This window comes from Schistosoma haematobium, chromosome ZW (assembly GCF_000699445.3).
Source record: "Schistosoma haematobium chromosome ZW, whole genome shotgun sequence".
Classification (NCBI taxonomy): domain Eukaryota; kingdom Metazoa; phylum Platyhelminthes; class Trematoda; order Strigeidida; family Schistosomatidae; genus Schistosoma; species Schistosoma haematobium.
In genome coordinates this window covers 49185443-49210798 of record NC_067195.1, presented here as the reverse complement: position 1 = coordinate 49210798, position 25356 = coordinate 49185443, and the positions used below count along the sequence as shown (strand labels likewise).

The 25356-nt window shown below is 31.2% G+C and overlaps 1 protein-coding gene across 1 annotated transcript in view; it reads right to left on the bottom strand.

Moving 5' to 3' along the window:
* WDFY3 (WD repeat and FYVE domain-containing protein 3) overlaps nucleotides 1-25356 on the bottom strand; it is a 108798-nt gene that overhangs the window by 46476 nt on the left and 36966 nt on the right. The window contains exons 24-33 of the mRNA XM_051208673.1: nucleotides 20872-20993; nucleotides 18406-18502; nucleotides 13652-14007; nucleotides 12987-13192; nucleotides 10652-11065; nucleotides 9855-10106; nucleotides 7351-7530; nucleotides 5545-5739; nucleotides 2488-3537; nucleotides 26-529 (exon numbers count right to left, since the gene is read on the bottom strand). Of these exons, the coding sequence (XP_051071719.1) occupies nucleotides 26-529; nucleotides 2488-3537; nucleotides 5545-5739; nucleotides 7351-7530; nucleotides 9855-10106; nucleotides 10652-11065; nucleotides 12987-13192; nucleotides 13652-14007; nucleotides 18406-18502; nucleotides 20872-20993 (3376 nt within the window). The remainder of the gene's footprint in view (nucleotides 1-25; nucleotides 530-2487; nucleotides 3538-5544; nucleotides 5740-7350; nucleotides 7531-9854; nucleotides 10107-10651; nucleotides 11066-12986; nucleotides 13193-13651; nucleotides 14008-18405; nucleotides 18503-20871; nucleotides 20994-25356) is intronic.

The following is a 25356-nucleotide window of genomic DNA, read 5'->3' as shown; positions in this document are numbered from 1 at the left end:
TAAAATCAACAGAAATAATAATTACCTCCACAGCATTTTCTTGAATCATTCGGAAACCAGTACCATTAGGTTGACTCAAATAGTTAATTTGTATATTATTATTGACAAGTGATGTATTTGTATTCATGTTGGATCTAGATATTTGTTCATTCATATTAGTTTGGTTGGTCAGAGAACCTGAATGAGAACTAGAGCCTAGTTTAAACACATTTCCTGAAACTTTACTCAATTTCATTGAAATTTGGTGTTGTAATCCTGATGAGGTTGAAGCAGATCCGGTAGTCGTTGTTGCAACAGATGTAGGTGGAAAATTTTCCTGTTTTATCATATTTAAAACATAAAATGGAGTACCAGGAATACGACCCCATAAATTGTTAGAAGAAATACCACCTAATCCTGCCGCTTCACAATCAACATGTTGTGCCCAAGCAATTAAACATGGACCTTCAAGGATTGTAGTCCAATCATTAAGTGAAGGTACAGATAAACCACTAATTAATGGAGCTTCTGGGACAAGTTTTGCAAGTACCTATGTAAGCAATCAAAACACACGAAAAAAATAAAGACTGAATGCACTTAAAAGGTTCCTAGGTTCACAAATAATTTAACACAAAAACTATCTGAAATTTTTCAATGATAAATTCATACCTTAAAAAATTTACCCAAACTAATTAATTAGCTGAAGATTCAATAAGAGATTATTGATAATAAACACTTTTAATGAATCGATTATATTGAATAAACAGTAAACACTATAAACAATCAAAACATACTTCTGAGATATTTTAATGTATATAAAAAAATAAAATTGAATATAAGCGATAATATGGTGGTGTGTTCAGCTAATTTAATGAGTCATTTGTTTAAAATAAAATATAGAACATTTATATGCGATTCAACGAAAATCTGAAACACAAATGGATTAAAACAAAATAAATTTTAAGTTTTATTTCGATATGAACTGGTGTGGACAATAAAGTTGTCAATATTTTCAAATGAAATGTGATCCGTCTCAGTCGGCATATGTGGATCCTGGGTGAACTGCCTCATTATAACCATTGGGGCACCGGTTGGTGCGGAATAGATAGAATGTGACTAACAGTGGAATCCGCGACGTGCGTTTTGTCTTCTTTAGGACCAGTCAGCTGAATGTATCTGTATCCCAGATTCGATGTTCATTCCGGGACTCGAACTCAATACCGTCTATTCCAAACCTCATCACGTTAACCCATGAGCTACTGAGTCAATGCGCCTCAAACAGAACGAAATATGTGTACTAGATCCCATCGACTTTTAACCTATCAATATGCTGCTACTCAAAGTTAAATGAAAGTCGAGACTCAAATTGTTAACCAGTTAGTAAAGATGTACAATGACGTGTAGACAATCTAGTACCTTATAAACAGAATCTAAGCAAGACTTGAAGCCACCAGTCCACCTCTTCCTCTCGTTAGTCTTATTGTATAACCTTAAGGTTGAACAAATATGCATTTCATTCGATGATATTCCTACTGCATTATTAAAAAGTACATTCAAATTTATCAGTTTCTCCGAAGAAAATTATTTTACATTGTTAACCACCACTTCTAAAAGACTAATTGACCGGATTCGAACAACCTGAAAAAGAAATCCATAGTTCTAACCTTAATCTCATGAAGATATATATTACTCACTAGCTCTACTTTCAACATTAAAACACAGCCGAACTCATTCGCAATCATATTTTCTCTTTCTTGATATAAAATGAATTTCATTAGTTCCTATTCAGAAAGGGATTATTATTACAATTAATACTTGATACCATACCCAATGAGAAAGCTGTAATTAACGTGAATTAGATGTCTACGTGATCACGTTCCGGCTTTTGAAATGATCTGTACTACATTCAAGCACATTAGTAAAAAATATTAAAACTGAAATACTGATAAGATCAGTCTGAACAAACCCAAGTAAACTAAAATGTATATTCTGAATTTCTTCCCTGACTACTATTTAAAAAGTGTTATATTTAGTCAAATCGTTAATAATCTATCATTGTTGTTCATTTTTTAAATATGATTTACGTTATTCCATTTCGTCCAGTAAGATAATTTTACAACTAACTCGAATAGTATTACCATTTTAATGAAGTAATAATCAACTGTAAAATTTCATTAAAATATGACCAAGATCTGATTGATTTAAAATTGTAGTGCCTTAGCAAATAAAAGCAGCCAAAAAAAACTGAAATACATTAATTAAAGATAATATAAAACAAATCTCTTATCATTTCAATCTGTCATTTTAATTTACATAAACATGTAAACCAATAAGTAACTTGAAAACTGTGCGTGGATATTGATCTAAATTTTATGTTTCCATAGTCGAATTTAGTCGTTTTCATGGGTTTTTTTCTCTTTAAAAAAATATCCGTTTGCCTACTACAATAAGAAACCAAATTCTTTTTTTAAAAAAAGGAAAGAGTACGATAGAATGAATTGAGCTTACTGATTTTTTAGCTAAATAACATTTCGACCAAAGTTTTAAAGCAGTTAGAACAATTTCTTTTGTATAATTACCAATTATTTGGTCAGACTGTTGTCTATTATTTACATTTGAAGATTTTGAATAATTCAAAGTAGTACTTGTACTGTCATTAGGTAATTCATTATTGTCTAAGTGAAAATTTGTGAATTGTTTATTTACTGATGTTGTTATTGTAGATGATGAGGATAGTTGTTGTTTTGATGCTGGAATTACGGTATTATTCTCTGTTCCCGTTGTCACATTTGATAAAGATAAGATTGTATCGTCAAAATTATTGTCTAATTCATCAAATCCAAATGTCGTATGATAATAATTAACAGAAGACGATTCAATTGAAAGATTATTATTATCATTATCATTACTATTATTATTTGAACTATCATGATCAGTTTTTGTACATGAAGTAATTGAAGAAATTTGACTCAGGGTCGAAGATTTATTAATCACTGATGTTGAATTATTTGAATAATCTGTCACATTGCCTAAACTTTCATCGTGTTCATCATTTAAGTGTATAAGTTGAATTAACAAGTGAACTAAACACGCTGGAAATTCAATATCTTCATTGACTGAATTAAATATCAATGGAATGTGCTCATGACAATATGTAGCAGTAGGCCGAAGTTGATCAATCTCAATATAACCACGATTAATATCTAGATTCAATTCTTCTATAGGATTAATATTTAATATATTATTACTAGTACATTGTACTGAAGTATTATTTAATCGGTTCAATAAATTAATTATTTGTAACTGATCAGCATTTGTAAGAATCGGCCGAGATAATTGATAAAGTATAGTACGATTTAAACTACGATATAATGAATGGATTGTGAATTTACTAGCCAATAAGTTGTTGTGATTATTACTGACTGAATGATGTTCAAGTTTATTAGTTTCTGCCGTCGTTGTAGATGAAGAAACAATTGTGGTAGACTGATCTGGCCAATAAGTGATAAGATGGATCAAAAAGTCTATGACATGATTTACTTCTTTATTAAAACAACCCTGAGTAGATCATAACGAAACAGATAATGAAAAGGATAAAAATTGTACACAGTGGGAGATTTTTTAATTTTTTTAATATACATAAATAGTTTTAATGGTTACAAACGAATAACACCCCAAAATTCATCTGAGCAAAATATCAGTATCATAATAAGGAATGCAAATAATACCCATCTTTCCAGAAGTGATAAATATAATGGGTTCATTTAAGACCGCGAACCGACCTAAGACAACCAGAACACACCTGAAAGCAGTGAGCACCTACAACCCCACCACAGGAGAACGAACCTTGAACCGTCGAGTCTCACGCAAAAAGAGCTCAGTCTTTAGACGATTGAGCCGGGATCCAATATTGTAAATCCCTATCTTCAATTATATATTTTCGGTGGGTTAAAGACTAACACCCAGCACAGTTGAAGTACACTGGTCACAGCTTCTCACAAATTTACACGTCAGGTTTAGTAACATATACTCAATGTAAAAAACCTAATGAATTTTAGTAAGAAATTATTATTAAATAAGTATGAACCGACGGAACTTGTCATAAATACTATCTGATTTATTGAAATGGAATTTTATATGACGAAATATTTCAGACAGATAAATATTCTAATTAGTGTGAAAGCTCAAAACATTTTTATATTTCTTCCAGATTTATTGTTTACTAATTCTTATTAAAGCAATAATAATGTAAACTCGTTTCATATATTTATTACCATTTTTTCTAGATTATAAGCGGTTGACGAGAATCGACCATTTGCCTGAAACGCCATGGAGTTCTGGATTCCATTGCTAGCTACCATCCACCTTTGCTTATAATGCTCGTAACTTAAGGTAATATCGAGGCAAACTGTACAGGATGTACATATGCCGATAAGAGACTGATCAATGGAAATCCTAAACATCAATGAATACATCCAAACAACCGATACAAAAATGAATTAGGAAATTAGTGAGACTATAATTAGTGGATGATCTTTGAAAGATGCTCAAGTGACTTTGAGAATGATTTTCGTCATGATCTGACATCAGTCAAAATGCCATTTTGGCAAATGGGTGAATAAATTTCGCGCCAAAATCAGAGACTTGTTACCCTAAATCTGATTGGTTCGTTAATAAATTCTAGTCACACCAAGAAATTTAGGCATTTTGAATACTATAAAAAGGTATTTCTGTCTCTGTTTTTACGTGATATAAGATAGAGGTGTTATATCCTAGTGAAGATTAAATCACGAGTAACTTCCGAGAGCTATTAATGGACTAATATTATATATATTCCTATCGTATGACAGTTCAGTAACCAAATTATGTATATCGATATTCCTCTTATTATAGGCCTATAGATTAATATTATACGATTTACTGTTCTTATGTTCAGTTTATTGATTACTGTCTCCCACATTCACAGCCACTTTTTGTCTTGGTCTTGTATAAATGTGATTTCTTATTTTATGGTATGATGAGGTCTATTTGGCTGGTATATACACTATGTTTAAAATAAACGATTAGCATAGTGGGAGTTGTTACTGGAGTTCTGGACTCAACTGAACAGGTTAGGGTAATAGAGGACCAATAAGGATACTGGGCTGTTCAGAACGGTCGAACGTCATTGGTTTAGCACAGTACTACGATTGAATAAGTTGTATTTCAATTGGCGAATAAATCACGTGATAACTAAATGGGCTTAAAGCCTCAACAAAAGGTTATTCTACTTTGAAGTCCATGCAAAAACTAAAAAGTCAATTTCTCAATCTTGATTAACTCATTCCTAAACTATACTTTTACCTCATAATGTTATAAATATGAACAATTGTCAGATGTAGATTATTACCGTTTCTCTTATGATGGCTGACGTAATAGCTAGGCAACGATTAAAAATCACAAAATATGAATAATAGAATAACATAACATTTTACTTTATCAAAAATAAACTGAACGAAGAAAGTAATTAATATGAATAAATGAATAAAAACTCAATAGGATTAGGTCAGATGAATTTAAAACTACCTGCCACAACTTATCAACAATACGTGCAGAAAAATATATTAAGTTAGCTGGAATATATTCAATATTTCCATTGGGTCCAACACATAATGATTCATCATTTAGTATATCTGTCGCTAAGAAATGATCCATTAAACTGCATAAAATCAGTGTTTGTAAAGTTTGATGTTGCTTTGAATTACACTGATCAGACCATGCCTGATTACATGAGTCGAAAAAAATGGAAATTAGTGTTAATAAACAGGACAATAGAATAACAAATACAGAAAGTAAAAAAGGCAGATCCAAAATAATTATGTTTAGTGTTTATACGTCGACCAAGTAGTCGATGATATTACCATTAGCTATCCAACATGCACGCTCCTTCTAATTATATCCCGATGGTTCGTTTACATATACTGAAATCCTGCTCTTATCCCGTATTGTATGCTTAGCAATTAACGGTGATATAGCCGTTGAGGTATTCAATCTCCGAACAAAAAGCTTTAGGTTACAACATCACTAACTTAACCATTTGATTTGAGGAGCTGGGTAATGTACCCACTAGCCCCCGTACCTAGAATTTGAATAAAAATCAGATATATGAATCTGTATTTAGCTAGTGAGTTAGTTACACATTTCACTCAAATGACCAAATAATATAGTATTGTTAACCCTAGGCAGTGTAGAATGCTTCATTATCCTCGTCAAGTTGACGCTAATAGGAAAAGATATGTGAATAAGCAATAGACAGCTTTTTTTAATTATCCTTCACTATTTTGTGTATCTGCTGAAAACATATTCGAAATATGTCATATGAATGTTCCAGCGAATCATGAGACGTGCAATGTTCAAAACTACTCATGATTGACGTGTGCCTATAAAAGAACTTAGTAAAGACATTTAACATCGGGATGAAGATATTTACTAACACAAAGTTATAAATACAAAATCCTTTATTTCTTGCCAGTAGGAAGCCTATCACAATGCACTTTTTCTTATGATTACATCAATATTTAATAAAATTCTTGAACATGACCATAAACAGATGTTAATGATTGATTACTCATTGAGTAGTGACTGATGTCGTTTTAATCTAGTCCTTCTTAATCTGGATCGAATTCCATAGATCAACATACAATGTCGCCACTTATCTAGGTTATTCGACATCGAGTGTATTATGTTGAGATGTTACGTGGTCGGAAATGTTCAGTAGGAATCCTAGTCCAACGTTTCGTGCTAGTTGTCAAAGGTTAGTAAGGTGTACTAGCAACTCCATCGGCAAACATGAAAATGGTCACAATTATACGATAAGACAGTTGTAAATATCTCAATCTTACAAAACGTCGATCGCTCCTCTAATATCTCAGTGGTCACATCTCAGAATGCGAAGGTGGATTCGAATATCACTAAGAGTATCAGTTCGCCTAACATTGCAGCCACGCCATGCTGACGAGTTTCAAGCATTACGATACTGAGGTTACAGTTTCCTGTCGACTACTTTCCAACCACCTAACAGAAACAGATATTCATCAAACTTAGTGAGATATGAAAAACCTGAGATTATCACTTCGACAAGATGATAATGACAACTGCCAAAACTTGATAAGATATATATAATAAATAAGCTATCAAAGTCCACTCAAAAGAATCTCAGCTACATTTGTGTTAATACATACACTTGGTTTTAAATAATCCAGAATAAAAATGTCATAGGAACACATTTCTAGCACACTAAAGAAAACTAGACAAAATTAGTAAGCTGAAACAAAAATAATTCGCCTACACATACAAACAAACAAATGATAGTATTGCATATACAAAACTTACTTCTAAAATTATATCCACTATATGTGTAGGCTGTAGAAATGATGGATGTAAGGTAAAACTATCGGATACAATTAATTTAATAAAATCTAATATGATTTGATAGATTGAATTTTTTGACGATTGTATCGATGATGATGAAAATGATAATAATTGATCGACAAGATTTTTATGACTTGACAACTAAAAGAAAAAATTGGTAAACAAAATAATGACACTAATATCAATATTTATTGATCAAATATATGATTTTTTTCTTGAAGGAAATATTAAAAACATGAACCTACAAACTTATTACTAAGAGAGATATGAACGACCTCAGGGTTATGGATGAGGGCATTACTGGAAAGTTCTGAAATTAAGATGATACCGTTGACCAGTGTTACTAGATTTTCAATCGTTCTTTAACTTGTGACAACCGCTATGATAATAAATATCTTTAAATTAGTTTATCTAAAACAAGCACGATTACTGAATGCATTGCCACGATAGTATAGTTAGATAAGAGCTTCTTTATCCTAGTAATGTTGTGGCTGGTAGTAAAATCTAAGATGTATGTTTGATTTTGAGACTGGCCAGCTCGATGATTCTGTATCCCCTATGTACCACTTCAAACATACTTGACTATTAAATGATGGGCGGAGAAATATTGCATAACTATCTATAGTGCAAGAAACGAATATTATCCAAATATTCTCAAACCATACCATATAAAACGTCCTGCTATTAATTTGCCCTCAAATAATTTAGAGTATTTGGTAAAACATAAGCTCAATGTCTTCAACAGTCAAAAAGGATATTTGACCTAAAATGAGAGACAGGTAAATAGTATTTCAATTGGATTGATTAAACGGACTAGTTGTAATAACAGCCTGATTATAACATGTGCACCCAAGGATACTGTGTAAGTGGGTGCCTATTATAAAAACAAGCCAATGATGTACATATTACAGATATATATGCTTTTGTGGTAGTGTGGTATTCATTCTAGGCTCTCCTTGGTTAATATACTACGACTATATAAAAATATAGATCAGATTTTTACCAGGTTTCGATCGTTATCGTACTGATGCATTTACGTTTATCGTATATGGTTCACGAAAATTCAGCATTTATAATAGGAAGGATCGAAAAGTTCTAAAGATTCTGAAAACTGAGAATTCTTACTATGACAGTTAGATAGTTAAATATAACATAGTAAAACTCATATTCATTCTTGATTTTGTATCTAATATACAATTTATATGTATCTTACCTTGAATGATAACCGACGCTTATAAACAAATTTCTGAGGTTGCATTAAAGACATTAACTCGTACATAAATTTAACGCTCTCTCACAAAAAAGCATTCAGTTTAAAATGTACTATCGTATGAATAAACAACTGTTTTGTCAAACCAACGCAACACAAATAATTCACTTAAACACAATTAACGAATTAGTTTGGTGAGAATGAATTCAAATTCACATAGTTTATGTAATCAAATAGATTGTCACTGAAATTAGTGAAATACAAATACTATTAACAAGTACACTACTAGTAGTTAATTAAACAAGTACTTGTTGTTGTACTTAATGATTTTCATTGATTTTTACATAATAAGTAGATCCAGTACCTTTTGTCAACAATACTTTTATGAAGAAAAGAAAATTAAAGCTATACATTTCACTATATATAAAAACGAACAACATTGATTTCTTTCATTGTTAGTCTTGAAAAAGGTTTAGAAATATGATTTCAAGTTACTGGATTATTTTATGGCTTGTTTTCTTTTCTTGTTCTTTACTTCAGTTCAAATAGTCGTGATTCTGTAATACATATTTACACACGACAATTTTGTAGTTTTTCAATGTCGTTCTTATAATTTTAAATAAATACATATTTTAGGATATCTTTGTACAATAAGATTATAAAAATACGTTATATACATAAGAATATCTAGGTTATTACAGTTATTGATATATACATATATGTAAGGTGGATGGATCTAGTCAACAGAAATCTATGGATTACGGCTTCTTAAAAAGCTGCACTCGTCACCGAGGTGCATCTCCAATCCTGAGGGGCATATTGCACTAAGTACTAGATAAACGTGACATAGAATACTACTAAATGATCCACAATCGTAATTATAATTAACAACTAGGACAAAGACTTGTTATAATCAATGTTGTAGAATGTTCTTTTACATAAGATATGCATTTACAATATTTTATTCAGTCTATAAAATTTATTTACACCTTTGCTATAACTATGCTGATGTGTGATCAAAGCAACTTCTAAAGAAACTCTTTTATGTATGTAATTTGAACTCATTTTTTAATTATCACTTTAAATATTACAGGTAGTAAACATCTGACGATAAATAAACGAAGTAAAATGAATTCATACTACTTTGCTAAACTTTGTTCTTGCTTCCTTCAAGATGATAAAGAGAACCATGTGAATAAGGGCAAGAAATATTTTAAAAAATAACTAACAAACCAAATTCCAAACCAAAACTTACTGAACGTTTTAAAGGACTGGAATATGCAGATGGATCATTGTTGGTATTTGTAAAAGGAATAAGTAATCCAATTAAATTAATTAATAGACCTGGTGTTGTGAAAACTAATCGAATTGCCGGTTTCGAGTGATATAGATAAATCATAAATTTAAGCATAATGACAGCAGATTCTATGTTCTCTAATGGATTATGAGTTTTACTCTCTACAAGATTAGTGAATTCTGCTATTTTTAAACCCTGCAACGATTCAGGCTGAAAAGAGATTAAAATGGAAACAGGAAAGATACCAGAACAATAAGTACTTTTCAGTTAACAACGAGAAAATATTTAACCTTAAATATTTCATTCGAAGAAATTGAGTAAAATAAAGTCTTCCTATAAAAAACTTGAAATGTTCAAAATTTAAAACGTAACATGGAAAATGGACGCTGCATGCATAGTGACGACTGACTGGGTTATTAACATAATTACACAAGAAACAAGAATTGTTTAATATTTAGCCAGTGAGTTATTGTCTATCTCTTAGTACATAAATATGTAAATAGTTTTTTAAATGAAGCTTTGATCCACATATATGAAAGTTGCCTGGCATTAAAAATAATTAAGCACAATGTGTAACAAACTGATGATGACTGCGCTGTAGATGAACACTTGGGAACTAAAGAAAGAATGAATTCATGATACTATTTCCTTTCAATAAACCAGCTTTGATACTATTAATGATAAATACTTTAAATTTAATATATTTTTATTATAGAGTAATAATTATTTTCCAGTTAAATAAAAATAATGAGTACCTGATAAATTAACAAACGAATAAGCTGCAAGATAAGTGTACCAGCTTCAGGGCATACGGACTGGCTTGAATTTTGATTGACAATAGATCCTGTTAAATTATTGCCTACAAATGTAGATGGTATTGACGACATCAATGAATGAGACATAAATGATGTATTTACATTTCCATTCCTTGAAGGAAGTACAGGTGATTTTGACATCATTGTATTAATATTTGGAGTATGATATGCATTACCTGAACGATTTCCACTAGATTTAACAACATTAGAAGATGAAATGAATGATGGAGAACGAGTTGAACGATTAGTTTTAACTGGTGAACCAACAGAATTTACTACCTCATGTTTTATTATTGTAGGTGAGATACAATTGTTTTCACAAGCAATGAAGGAATAAAATGTATCGAAATCAAACTAGAAATACAATGAAATAGAAAAAAGAAGAACAAAAGTATAAATAAAATGAATGAATACCAAGAGAGATATAAAGAAAAAATGATGGCTATGTAAATATTATCAGAAAAATAAAATTCATTTGTCAATAATTAATTTCACAGACTGATACAAACAAAAATAACACATCGTACGATATTTAGAATAGTTTTATCTTCCATAGTCATTTATTATGTACCCCATCGACTTCAATATCACTTCGCATTGCCAATATGCAAGATAAATATTGAAATAAATTTAAGCCAACTTCCATGGGGAAATAAATTTGATCATTATATTAATAGTTAGAGTAAAATGTAATAAAAGGTCATAGACTTTTTTAAACAACAGCTTCGAACATAACAACCATCAAAATAGATATAAAAAGGTTAATCATCATGAATACTATGGCATAATAAAATGATTTTTGTGGAATTTTGTTATCTGAGCTGGATGGTTTGACAGTGGAGCTTTCATAGTTCTTCTGAGCGACATCATTAATACAAATCTCAAGTAGAGATGGAGTTTTCAAATTTCTTCACATATGACTCCCAGCTTTGTCCTGTAGACCTTGATCTTGATTGGTTATTGTTGACTTTTAACCTGTCATGGTTTACTTCTATATTTTGAACACTCCATTTCTACTTGAAATCTGTACTGATGATTTCGTTCAGAAGAACGACGAAAGTTCCACGACCAAACCATCCAGCTCAGAGAACAAAACTCCACAACAACCATTCACCTGAGCTACAAATCTTTTCCATCGTCCTAAAATGATTTAACATTTATCGAAATTGTAAACTACTTTATCAGATAACAAAAAGACATCATTATTACAGATATTTAACTTTAAGTCAGACCTACAAACAGAGATGATGATGGCTAGCAGTGGAATCCATGCCAACAAAAGATTGATCAACTTTAGTCCTAAACATCAATGGGATGATTTAAACAACCAATACAAAAACGGATTTAAGGCAGAACTGTTTTCAGAACGTGATCTTGTGAAGACATAAGACAAAAATTCAAAAAATCCACAATATATGCACAATCATAATGGTTAAGCCATTTTACTGATCAAGTACGATTACCAAGTAGATTTTAAAAGAAATAACTTTGATATTGCTTATTAATCATAGGGAATTAATCTAAACAAATAAATAACTCTACCTATAAAAACAAACGAAAATGCAATTATACATATCACAACGAACTAGTATACAAACAAACTACAATATTAACATAATGTACCTTTGAAAACAAGAGCTAATGTTAAGTAACTCTCCATAATTTTTTTGATATAAAGTAGCTTAAATAATCATGTATTTGACGTGAGGTGAGGTAATTGAACTATCATTGAATGAATAGAGATCATTTACCTTCAACAAATATGTATTATCTTGTTAACACTGTATAAAAAGGAAATATCAGGTCATTTTGTACAGTTCTCACTACTAATCTATCAACAGAATTCATACAACTTCAAATACTTAATCGGATAAGTGTGATCCTGACTAAGTAAATACATGAAGTTGCTACTATAAAAAACAATATAAGATTAATTGTCGAATTTATTCTCTCAATGTTTATACTAAGAAGCAGATATTTAAGAGAAAAACCACTAGACGTGTAACTTTTCACAAGAAAGAACCATCATAACATTTGAAGTTGGTTACATTCCTTCGTTCATATTAAATTACCAGTAGTTATTCAAATGGATACAACTAATTTTCCTCAGCTAGATATCACATTTTCTCCATAATTTTATCTGATTGTTTATTTGTCTAACAAACTATTAAAATAATTGATTACGTAACAGTAGTAGTTATAAATAGTTCAACAAGCGAAAACAAATATTCATAGACAAAATATTATAAACATTGTACGCTATTTATGCTTTTACCTTTACATCTTTTGGCATACATCGTACTGGAATTTTTAATAGTAAAGCAAATAGGAATAAGAATGTTTCAATTAAATTTAAATGATACGGCAGTAATATTTGCAGCATAGTGAATCCTGGTTGTTGACATGTGGATAATTTCAGATCACGGAGTGCCGCAGTATAACGAAGTGGAGGTTTACGTTTTATTAAACTTTTGGAATTATCTAATAAAAAAAGAGAAAAGTAAAACGACTTATTAAACAGTAGAATGTAGAACACATTAAAATTGATTAACGAAGAAAATAGTGTAATAGAAAGCAAGTTGGATTCATATAAATATATATTAAATTTTATGAAGTCATTGATTACTGTGTCCTAAAATGTTTGATGAAAATGATAGTGCGAACCAAATGAACCACTAGTGTACTTATGACTTTGATTTGTTTAAAACTGATCATACATCATCCTACAAGAATCACTAATTACTTCTCTGAAACCTTAAACATATTTTTATTTATTTAACCCTAGTTTGTTATATTAGGTATGTAATTGTGAATAATGGATAGAACACAAAAAATTTCGATCCAGTTGATTGGTCAACATTATTTAGTCATTCAAGTAACAAATAACTTCAACAACAGTATCAACCATATTTGTGTTACACTTTATCTAAAATAACATACCAATTAACAGACCATGCCGTTTCTTTAATAAAATCTCACATCCACGTAACCATCGTCCAGCAGGACATCCTAGTCGAAAAGCAATTATACAATCATTTTCTAAACATTTTTGAAGATTATTTGTAGTGGGCAATGATTCATTGAATGAAGAATCAGAATTTGTTTCCATGTGTGTTAGGATAAATGATAAATTTTGTTGTAATACCGTAGAATTTGAAGTGATTGAATGACCAGGATTTAAAATTATTAATAATAATAAATGTAATGCATAGGAAATAGTAGACGAATGTATATTTGGGCGTAACAGTAAATAGAACCAATCAAAACCCACTGCTCCTAATAATTCACTACAAAATCTAAAAGAAAAAAAGTAAAATAAATTGGAAAAGTACAAAAAACAAAGTTATCGGTAGGTTGTATTTGTTACAAACAGGTTATAGTTGGGATGGGACTAATGAGGTCCTATACTTGAACGTAACAGTTTTCCAATGATTCATGATTTTCAATAGTACGCTAAAAGAGGTCAGTCCGAGATGAACACTACATACAAAAGTCAACAGTATTTTAAACATGAACACAACAAAATTCGTAAAAAGATGAATTAACGAAAAAGCCTACTGCAACTATTTAATGAACTCAATATGAATTCTTAACTGTGAACTTGGTTTTGTAGTGATAAACACTTCAGATATATTATACATTTACTTTTAAAACACTCATGTGAATAATTTTTAGCCTGGTTAGTTAAAAGTGAACAAAAACCTAAATAAACAAATCGTATAAAAAGATCATCTGGTCAAATGACCATGACTAAAGGATTTTTCTAAATACCAGGTCAATATTGACAACAATTTTTGAAAGAAGTGAGGATAAGGAATTCATTTACATCAAAATTATTAGCATAATACAGATTCAAGCCAAATTTATTCATTTCAGAGAAAATACGTACAATCTATATTTGTACAGTAAAAATGAGGAAGAAAAGTTTAGCAATGTCACAACTAACTATAATACAATAAACTTACAATAATCTGCTTTAAATCATTTATTAACTATACACATAAAATTATCTTCAAAAACTATGATCATAACAACTAGCATTTTATAGTCGAATTCAATCCGTCACACTGAAAACCATTCCAAAATATTCTATTAATTATTCATGAATGTATAATTATACAACTAATTAATATTACTAAATAGAACATATCTTACGGATACAGAAATTTCTTAGCTGTTATTCCTTGTCTTAATATGATCAAATTTTCATCGTCAAAAGTAGTAAAATAATAATAAAATACTACAGTTATACATTATTCGTTTTTGTAATTATGATTTCGCATTGACAATGCCATTTGTTTTTACTATGAACATTATGCACAAAAGTAGTTGGATGTATTTAATGTTAAAAAAAGGATGAGGATAAACTCCATTATCACTCACAATTTTGACAGTGCAATTGGCAAGCAACCAAAATGAGGCGCGAACTATTTACACTATCTTAATTCATGATGCATGACCTGTTTCCTTGTCTGTCATTTTTACTGGCTCACATAAAAAATGTAAAGTGTTCTACAGCGAAGATATAACTCCATCAGGTTACAGACATGCCGAAAGTAGTGCATTTAGTCATAATGGATGAAACGTTACAACATAGCAAAATTCATACCTCCAATTAATTCTGTAATACAAATTATTCCAAAATATCCACTACAACTCAGTGGTTAAATAAACGAAAACATAACCGTAATTACTGATCACGAAATACCTAGATGACTTGATAACGTGGAATTTATTCCCAACTAAAAAAAAGCCAGGCAGGTATTATGTGCTCTATTACATTAAAAAACATTATAGAGATTATGAGCAAAGACAAATTATGGCTAGCAGTGGAATCCAGGACGCGCGTTTCGTCCCATTTGGGATGCGTCACCTGGATGTATCGCAAAGTTTGAATTCACCCCATTGCACAAGCTAATGGTTATCAGGACTAAGTAGCTAAGTGCATAACGCGATGGAGTTTGAGGTGAATAGTACTGATTTCGAGTCCAAAAGTGGACATCAACTCTGGAATGAAGATACATCCAGCTGATGAATCCCAGATGGGACGCAACGCGCATCCTGGATTCCACTGCTAGCTACCATCCATCTTTACCTATAATGCTTGTGAACTGCTTGCAATATCAAGGCAATCTGCACAGCATGAACATACGTCAATAAGAGACTGATCAATTTCAGTCCTAAACATTAATGGGAAGATTTAAACAAACAACACAAAACGGATTATAGAGATTTTTAATTAAGCTAAGCAAAATAGGCATATATATGAAATCAGTATTATGCAGCATTTAGATAGTAAGAGCTATCCGTAGTAATCAATAATAAATTATTACTTGAACCTACAAAGCGTAATACAATAACTTCCATCGGTTTCAAAAATTCAGACTGTTGCATTTTTTCTTTGTCTTTTGAAGCAAAACCTAGAATCACCGAGTAATTTGATTTTTATATCAGAACGAGGATTGAAAGAAATGGTAATTCCCAAGACTAATTTATGATTTTTATTATTATAAACATTGTTTTCGCATAATTATTTTCATGGTGTGATATAGTTTTATCTATTTGTATTAAAACTAAGTCCATTTCAAGTATAATGTAGAGGAGGTTGGCTGCTGACTTCTGAACTCAAGGGCAGGTCAAAGAGAAGCTACAGAATCGTGAACCAATAGGAACTGCCTGTTGACCCAAAATTAATGTTGCTGGTCAAACATGTATCGGCAAAATCCGAGACACTAAACCGTAGAGTAAATCAAGAACGTGAAATAGGTCAAACTAGAATCACGGTTCAGATTGCTGATTTGTCACATGATATAGGTCAGAGATCACCAAGACATAATAGTATTAACTAAATTTTCTTTGATTAAAGTGATATAGAATACAACAATAATTAGTAATTTAAACGTCAGATCATTAACAAGGGTTTGATTCTTGACTTTGTTGATATTAAGGACTGAATTTTACAAATATTTATTTTGTCTCAATGTGATCATCAACACTGGGACGGAAGCACATCAAATTAGCAAACCTCAAACAGCAAGTAATGTTTGTACTGGATTGCGCTGCTAGCTACAATCAATTTATTACAAATTATTCGATGTCATATACGAGTATTTGAACAAACTGTTAACTAACACATTACCGCCACTTATTGGATGTTTATAAACCAATTAATTAAATAGTTTTCATAGGCTGAATGATATCGGTTACTAATATGAACAATATTTATTACATATGCAGCTTTCTCACTAAATTCTTACTATATAAAATTCACTTGACTTACTATTTGATGATATACTATTTAAAAAAAACATTTAACCAGTATACACATGATAAACACTATGAATATAGTACATTTTTTGCATTAATATTGTTGAATCAATATTTACTGACGAATTTTGATTAGGACTAGATATATTGCCTTTAATGTCTTGTTCTAATCCTTAAATAATAAAAATACTATCAATGTCTTATTTATTTATTTTTTATTAGAATCACCCGATGAACTATCGCGAATAATTGATTAATAGGCAAATATCGAAATTGAAACCACCTAATTCATATTTTGAACAAAATAATATAAATCAAATATCCATATACGTATATTCATTTTTTATTTTCCCCTAAATCAAACCGACATCACCTTGGTTTACTGAAGTTACTAACCAATTTTTATAATACTATTTCCTTTTCTTTAATATCGAGGTATCCACCTTATATGAATGCGATATTTTGTCTCTTTGTGATTACTTAGTTTCTGGCATTATCCATCCAGGATAAAGTTAATGCTGATATTAATGTACAATTTGTGTTTTTTTTTTCCATTGTATAACTGCTATTTCGCGATTTTGTTTGGATTCAATACCTTTTGATTGGACTACCTTGAGTTAATTGATTGGAACTGTTCCATTTTTTGATTTGAGTGCACTTCCCGTTTGTTGAAAACACTTAGTATGCTTGACAATATTGATTATTCATATTTGAGTGAAATAAAATGGACTATCCAATAAGGTAGAGTAGTGTTCTTTCCTTGCAAGAAACATCATTATTCTTTGACAACCTAATTGTATCCGGGTTTCACAAATAAACATTAACCATACAACCCATTTCCTGAAACTATACAGCCACACATTTTCTAAGGAATCGTTGTTTCTTGTTACATTAACTGATGTACATCACTAACTAGAAAATTAGCCTGTATAGACTGCGATTCGAGAACTCGAGCATATCTGGATGCTAATATGTACATAAATACTTAAAATTAATTCAACTTCATTCTATATTTATTCAAAATTTAAGCATTTACCTCTTACAATGAAAATGAAAGTAACACTATCCAAATATATGCGACACAAAATAGTCACAGAAATGATGCTATGATTAAATTTATTAGTAAATGAAAAAATATGCCTTCTTCATAAAGTATAAAATAAATTAATGCATTCAACAAGCACTTGGGTATAAGCCACACTCTAAATACGGAGGCTAATAATACGTCCCATTTGCCAAGAGCAAAGTAGGTCAAGCAGAGTTTGAACCTAGAAACTAATGCCTAGAGATCATACACTTTGATCATTGAGCATAAGTTACAACATTCACTAAAAAGAAAATAAGTAAAAAGTAAACGAATGCTTTCGTTAGTTTACTTAAACTTGTAAAAGTGCTGCCCCTACTATACATTGATACAATAATCTTACCTTTCATTTATGCCATTCTTTTCTGTAATCAGATGAGTCAGTGATTCCAAACAACGATTTCTCAAGATGATAAGATATCGTAACAATTCAGTAGATACTGTGAAAAGAAAGGTAGGGAAAATATATAACTTCAATTAAAATACAACAGGTAGATTAATGACAATCTCAAAATGATTAGATTAATAAAATTGCAACACTAAACAAAGAATAGGTAACTGTCTTATACAGTCTGAACCAGCTGTGTTAGTCTATTGATGAATCAGTCAGTCATAAGCGACGAGAAACTTGGAATGTGTACATTGATTCAAGTTCCCATTTAATGTGATCTAAAGTACTCTCTGACATGTATGCTCGATTGTCACTTCCCGGTCCCTCATGACATGGAGGGATAATCATTGTTCGGATGTTTGAAAAGTAAATTAGACTAGTAGGCGTTTACCACCGGCAACCGTAATCTGCGAGGCAAGGGTAAAATGTAGTATTTTTAGAGCCAGCTTGTTCTAACCACCACCACCCATTCGAATGTGGGAAAAAAGAATCACTGTACATACTAGTCGTCTAAAAGAAACATCTTAATGCCATTGCACCTCAATACAGTCAGCAGTACAGAGTTACTTTCGATTTTTAAGTTCCTGCTTCTAACCTCCCTTTTCCCCGACCGACCTCGCTAACATGGTAGGAATTTAGAAACGACTGTTCCAGCCAATATGCTTCGATCGAGTGGGCAAAACAGGCTATCCCGGCCACCAAGTCCTGGTAATAACTTGGACCATGTACTGATTTGAATATCATAGGAAGCTTCTTCTATTTAGCGAACATCTCTTGCTGACAATTGTAATTAGGTTTGATGACTTTAGCAAATTACTCTGAACTGTTCAATATAAATATGATTAATCAGTTAAAAGTAAGAAAAAATATTATAATTATAATGTAAACTTTGTACACTTCTTGTAGTGATGATAATATATCCAAAACACTCTCTCTTCTTACAATATAATATAATACAATATAGTCATTTTAGAAAGCCACCAAGTATACTACTATCAACTCTACGTTTTAACATTTAATCAAAGAAATGTTATGTAACATTTGCGCAGTGAAATAAAATCACCTTTAAAACTACATTTATAAATCAAACAGACAAGAATTAGACATAGCCTTCGACCTAAAGATCTAATCCACAAGGCAGTGGAGCAACGTCAGGAGATGCGGTCCCATGGTAGCCGATGATCAACAATTGGTTCATACACCATTTGTTTCTCCAGAATCCTGGAGCCCTTGAGCACCAATGGTTTGGAATCAGGGTTTTCCAACTCGCCTACGTATACACTACGTGTTCACCAACCCGTTTAAAGCGACAGACATTCGCTTCTTTTCCTCTAAACTTCGTAAACAACACTCCCGCCGCGAGAAGGCAATGAGTAGAGATAATGATAATTTCTTATTTAAAAAATTGACCGCTGCATAGTGAAAATAATAACGGCAAAAATGAACAAATATCCAAAAAGTTATATACAATAGATAGAACAATAACGAAGGTTAGATAAGTAAGGAAAGACAGAAAGAAATTATAGTGAAATATTAATGAATATGCTTTACACACCATATTGATTAACGACAGTTTTACAAGTTGTGTAGACACATATACAAGCATCACTGTGGGGTTATGAAGATTGTTAGGTTTTTGATTGAGATCATGGAATCCCGCGTGCGGGATCGTGGACACGCACAGTTGAAGAGTCCAATGCTATGACACAACGGCCGTCCAGTCCTTTTAGGTTTTCGATGGTGGTCCAACATTCATTGTTTCATGATCTCAATCAAAACCATCTACAAGCATTGGATTGTTACTTTTATCGTTTTACTCAAACAAAGCATGTTCAACTAACTTATTTGTACAAAAAAAAGGTGAGAAAGTGACCATTAGGAGTTTGTTGGTTTAATATGGTTTAACAATTAAAAGCTGTCATGTGTAATATCTGACCGTGAACATCGTTTAACAGAACATTTAGGCTAGTTTATTATGCAATTTTCATCAACATAATCTGACACTTCAATGAGATACATTTCACAGAGGCAGAGACTGAAAAAAAAACAGCTTACAATATAACACTTGTACATGTTGATAAGAAGCAGGTTGATGATAAATTATAATACTGATAAAAACAGCTCAGTAAAATTACATCAGCACTAAACAACTAGACAATGAGCAATTAACTATAGATATGTATCCTACAGGTCATTCGCTGCCTGAATACTGTGAAGCTGGGTGACATAGGAGTATCAGTTCCCTAAATATTAAAGTAAGCCTTGTTAAAAAGTCACATATAGAGCATAACCTAGTTCCACAGTTTACAATCAACTACCTCCCAACCACCTGATCATTGAAACTGAATTAAACAATGTGAGAAATCTCATGATGAATTTATTTGTTTACTGCAAAGAGAAAAAAACAAAAACACTTACGCATAGGTATCCCATCAGAACCATCAGTATTTGATGTTTGTATGTAGGATTGATCAAGAGAAATAAACGTTTCATTTGTTTGTGAATTAGTCGGTAAAGTCCAAACAATTAATTGACAAAATCTAATGAGAAAAATAATGAGTGTTGTTATATATAAATGGTGTTTATTTTGGTGTAGTTTTAAAAGTTTTTAATCTTACAAATGTAGACAAAAGGCCATTCGAACAGCGTATAAATGTTAAAAATCGACCACGGCTTATGTACATTTGAGGTCCATAAATTATTGTCGTATAACTACACTTATCATCGACTTTAACGAATTTTCTCCGAAAGAATTTGCGAAAAAAAAACCAAAAATTATCAGGTATTACAAACGCTTTATTGAATCCGGAAAAAAAGCGTATTTGTACTCGAGAAACAAACTTCTTTAGCGAAATTTCCGTAACAAGAATAAAATGAGAAAATAGACTACCAAACTTGAAAAGTTCATAAACTTTATAAAAATCATATAAACAGCTGACAGAACAATAAAACTTCCACTCTGTTTTAGTTAACTAGAAGAAATCAACTTTTAAAAACTGAGGAAAAATTATAATCAATGTGCATAAAAACAAGTAGTCAATCTGAATGTGCCCATCTACGAACACTTAATCTCATTCAAAGTATTATCTTTGAAATAAGTTATTTTTACATTCATATAGGATCCACTTCTAAGTGCATTTTAAAAAACACTTAGAACTATTTCGTAATTAAAAATTTAAACTATTAATTTGAATATACACTAGACAATTTGAAACATATTTGAAACCTTGAAATATACAAAGAATGTTCATGTACCGCATTAATCTGTTGGAATGTAGATACTAAAAAGAAGATTAATATGCCTGATTAAAAATAACTAAACGTAGAAAGTATAATTTGATTTAAGAAAAAAAGGATACTAGATATTTTTACTTAATAATCTAACATAATCCTAGTGAAACATACTACTAATATTAGCAAATATCTAAAAATAATTGAGCATATGTTAGCGATAACAGCATGACTAAATATTTATTCACTAAATAATATTCACATTTCGTTAGAAAAACAATAAAACATGAGGGGTAATAATGTGTGTTCTAGAAAAATCCTAAAAATGATTCCTTACAACTTAGTTGCACGGTAGGTAATATATGGTTCCCAACGCCATCACACAAATTAACACTGAATAGTTGTGAAAAAAAATCTAAGGAATACATACAAACGAACAGTTTTTAGACTGAATATAATGATCAGATAGAATCGATTTATTTAAATAACTTTCAAATATGATCTTTTTTTATTAATTACAGTAATCTATTTCTATAGATCGTGACTTCCTATATTGATTTAATCCACAGATTTTCAGATTTCATGTAATATCGATAGGTATGTAGTACCTTAAAGGCTAAGAAGTTCCCTAATTAAAAAACAATCATTCTCTCATAGCTTTTTCACAGTTTCATTCAAATGTGAATAACCGCTTTAACGATAAGTACAATTTGTACTTTGTTACCGAACTGAATCATTATTTTAACAGAACACCTTGTTGGGACTGATATTCAGAGAATAACAACCTTTCTAAAAATGAAAGAAACTGGATTTTACCACTAATGTTTATAATTGTCAATGAATGTCTTATTTTCAAACATTAGATGGCTTTGAATAAAGTGAATAATTGTCATCTTAAAAAAGTAATAACTATTAGCTGATATGTAATTACTTATACATGGCAGGAAATAGTCAACGATTGGCTACATTTTAATTTTCTTAACATATCATTATATTGAATTCTTTTTTAAAGAAACTTTCACAGGCATATCTCTTTCTCACTCAAGATAACCAATATAGAGTTATATGATAGATATATTTGGTTATATTCCTTTGTTTTTTTCTCGTTATTGTGAGTCCTATATGATAGATTATGTTCTTATCATCAGAAAATATAAATCACTGTTCGCTCATATTTACTCTACACGGTCACTGTTATTCTCCTTATGGGTTCTGAAGTATATATATATATATGTATAAAGTGCAACCTGGTAGCACGATTCTTCACTTTCCCGTATATCCGCTACTCTATTCGTTATCAAAGAAATAACTTATAATCATACAAAATTGGCTAAATATTTGCACATAAATGGAAGATTTGATTGAATAATAAAAATTCGGTCAATTAGCTTAATAGATTTGTTTTCTGAAGTATGTTTGTGGTGTATGTTACTAATATCAACAGACATAAGTAGTATACAACACCAATCAGGAGTGGAAAACCTGGCAACAGAAGACTAAGAAAATCGAGTTGAAGAGAATAGAAAGAAAATTATAAAGGAATTGTGAACTTAAAAAATCATACAGAATATGAAATACAAATGGTGGAAATTTGTAAATGAAGTATTCAATGTACGTTCTTATATTTTACCAAGATACTCTAATTTCGTATGAAAATGCATTGGTCGTCCCAACCTGTGTTCTGGTTCACAGCATGTTCAATCGGGATTTATGGATTATTTCCATGAGTACAATATCTGTTCAGTTGTGACTACAATGTTGCCTCAAACCAATTTTTCCGTTATAACACCTGTGATCGAATATTTCATGAACGATTTTCCCATAGGAATAGTAGAATGATACATCTCGCTCCGAGTATACTTAAACTTTTTTCGAATGAGTAGTTTGTCGAGATCCGTACAGCTTAAGGATTGTTTTAATCACTAATTTATACCAGTTGAGAGTTTTTTAGTGATTTATTAATTGATGTCAATATGTCATGCAAACTAACTTCAACATTATTTTACTGTAAACCATGTCATGAAATAGCAAACTTCCGAAAATAATAAATCTTTTTTGAACCAATGGTGTATATAACACTTTATCATATGAAATTAAACCATTCCATTTTCACATAAATTTTAGTTGAATGACATGCAAATTTTCCAGCCTTGTACTAACATGTAGCTTGTCTGGACATGTCTGATTTATCAAAAACTCAGTAATAATATAATTACCACTAACAACTCATGTACATTTCACAGACGAGACTAAAAACTGAGACGAAACACACTTTCAAAAATTGCAGCCCTATATACTATCGAAATATACTAAAATTCAACTAAATTGGACAGTAGAGAATGAGAGTAATAATATGCAGAACATTTTCGAATTCCTAGGACGTCTTTAATCATGAAATGAAAATTTGCTAGTGATATTGAAGTAAACGAGAACACAAGTGGGGACAATCGAATGTATTTGAAAACAAAATTACAGAATATCCCATTAAAATCTGAGAACCATACAGTAAATTTTTCATTTGCAAAATGTCAATCAATTGTCTCAAACCTGACTGTTCCTTCGGCAAATAATAATCAATTGTCCCAGACTTCATTGTTCTTCCGATTCCACACCAAACATTCTTTGTTCTTGTTCTCTTCCCTTCGATCTCCTTAACCTGTCTCCAGGCATCTCACTTTCGATTGATACTACATACTACTTATATCTGTCGAGATCAGTAGGCACACCACAAGATGGATGAGAAAATACATATGTGTACAATATTTTACAGTGACATTAGATAATATCAAGCTCTAGTAGGTGATCGGTGCGATAATATATGTTCGAATCCCACGCTTCACAATATCCCAGTTTTTTTAGTGATAAACAATTGGTATATCTACAGCTAAACAGAGTTGAAACCATACAGGAAGACTGGAAAAGAATTGATGATTTTCCATGCATATGCCAATAACGCAATTTTCAAACCACTAGACCATATGCACACAGTAGGTTGTTCCTGATGGTGTTTGGCCATCATCAACAACCGGTTGTGACAGAAAACAAATCAGCTTCCAGCTGAAGAGGAAATTATACAAAGACGCTGGAGGTGAAAAGAACACATATTGCAGAAATCATCAAAGTGCATTACAAAACGAGCCCTAACACGGAATCCTGAAGGCTAAAGGAGAAGAAGCAAATCAAAAAATAGATTGAACCGGAAATTGGAGGCAAACATCAAAGGAATAAACAGCACTTGACAAGAACTGGAAAGGAGAGTGCATGACAGACTTTAATGGAGAAGCCTAATCAGATGCCTGTGCTCCATGACGGTTGACAAGCATAAGTAGGTAATACTAATAACACGTTTAAGAGCATACTAATGATTATTCTCCAGAAACTAGTACTAAAAGATATAACAACTAACTAACACAGAGAACTGCATATCAACAAACAGACACACAGGCATACATTTGGAGGGATCAATATTTACTTTGAGAAGTAGGATACAGTTAAACCTTATTACGAATTATCATGTGGGGAAGGGAGAAATCAGGTTGCTACAGAACCCATGACATTGAAGTGCAAGACTATATTGTATCATATACACGATCTATAATTTATTCTAAAGTTCATTAACTAAATTTAACACCGAAAAAAAGAAACAAAATCGATTCCAAATAACCAAATAAA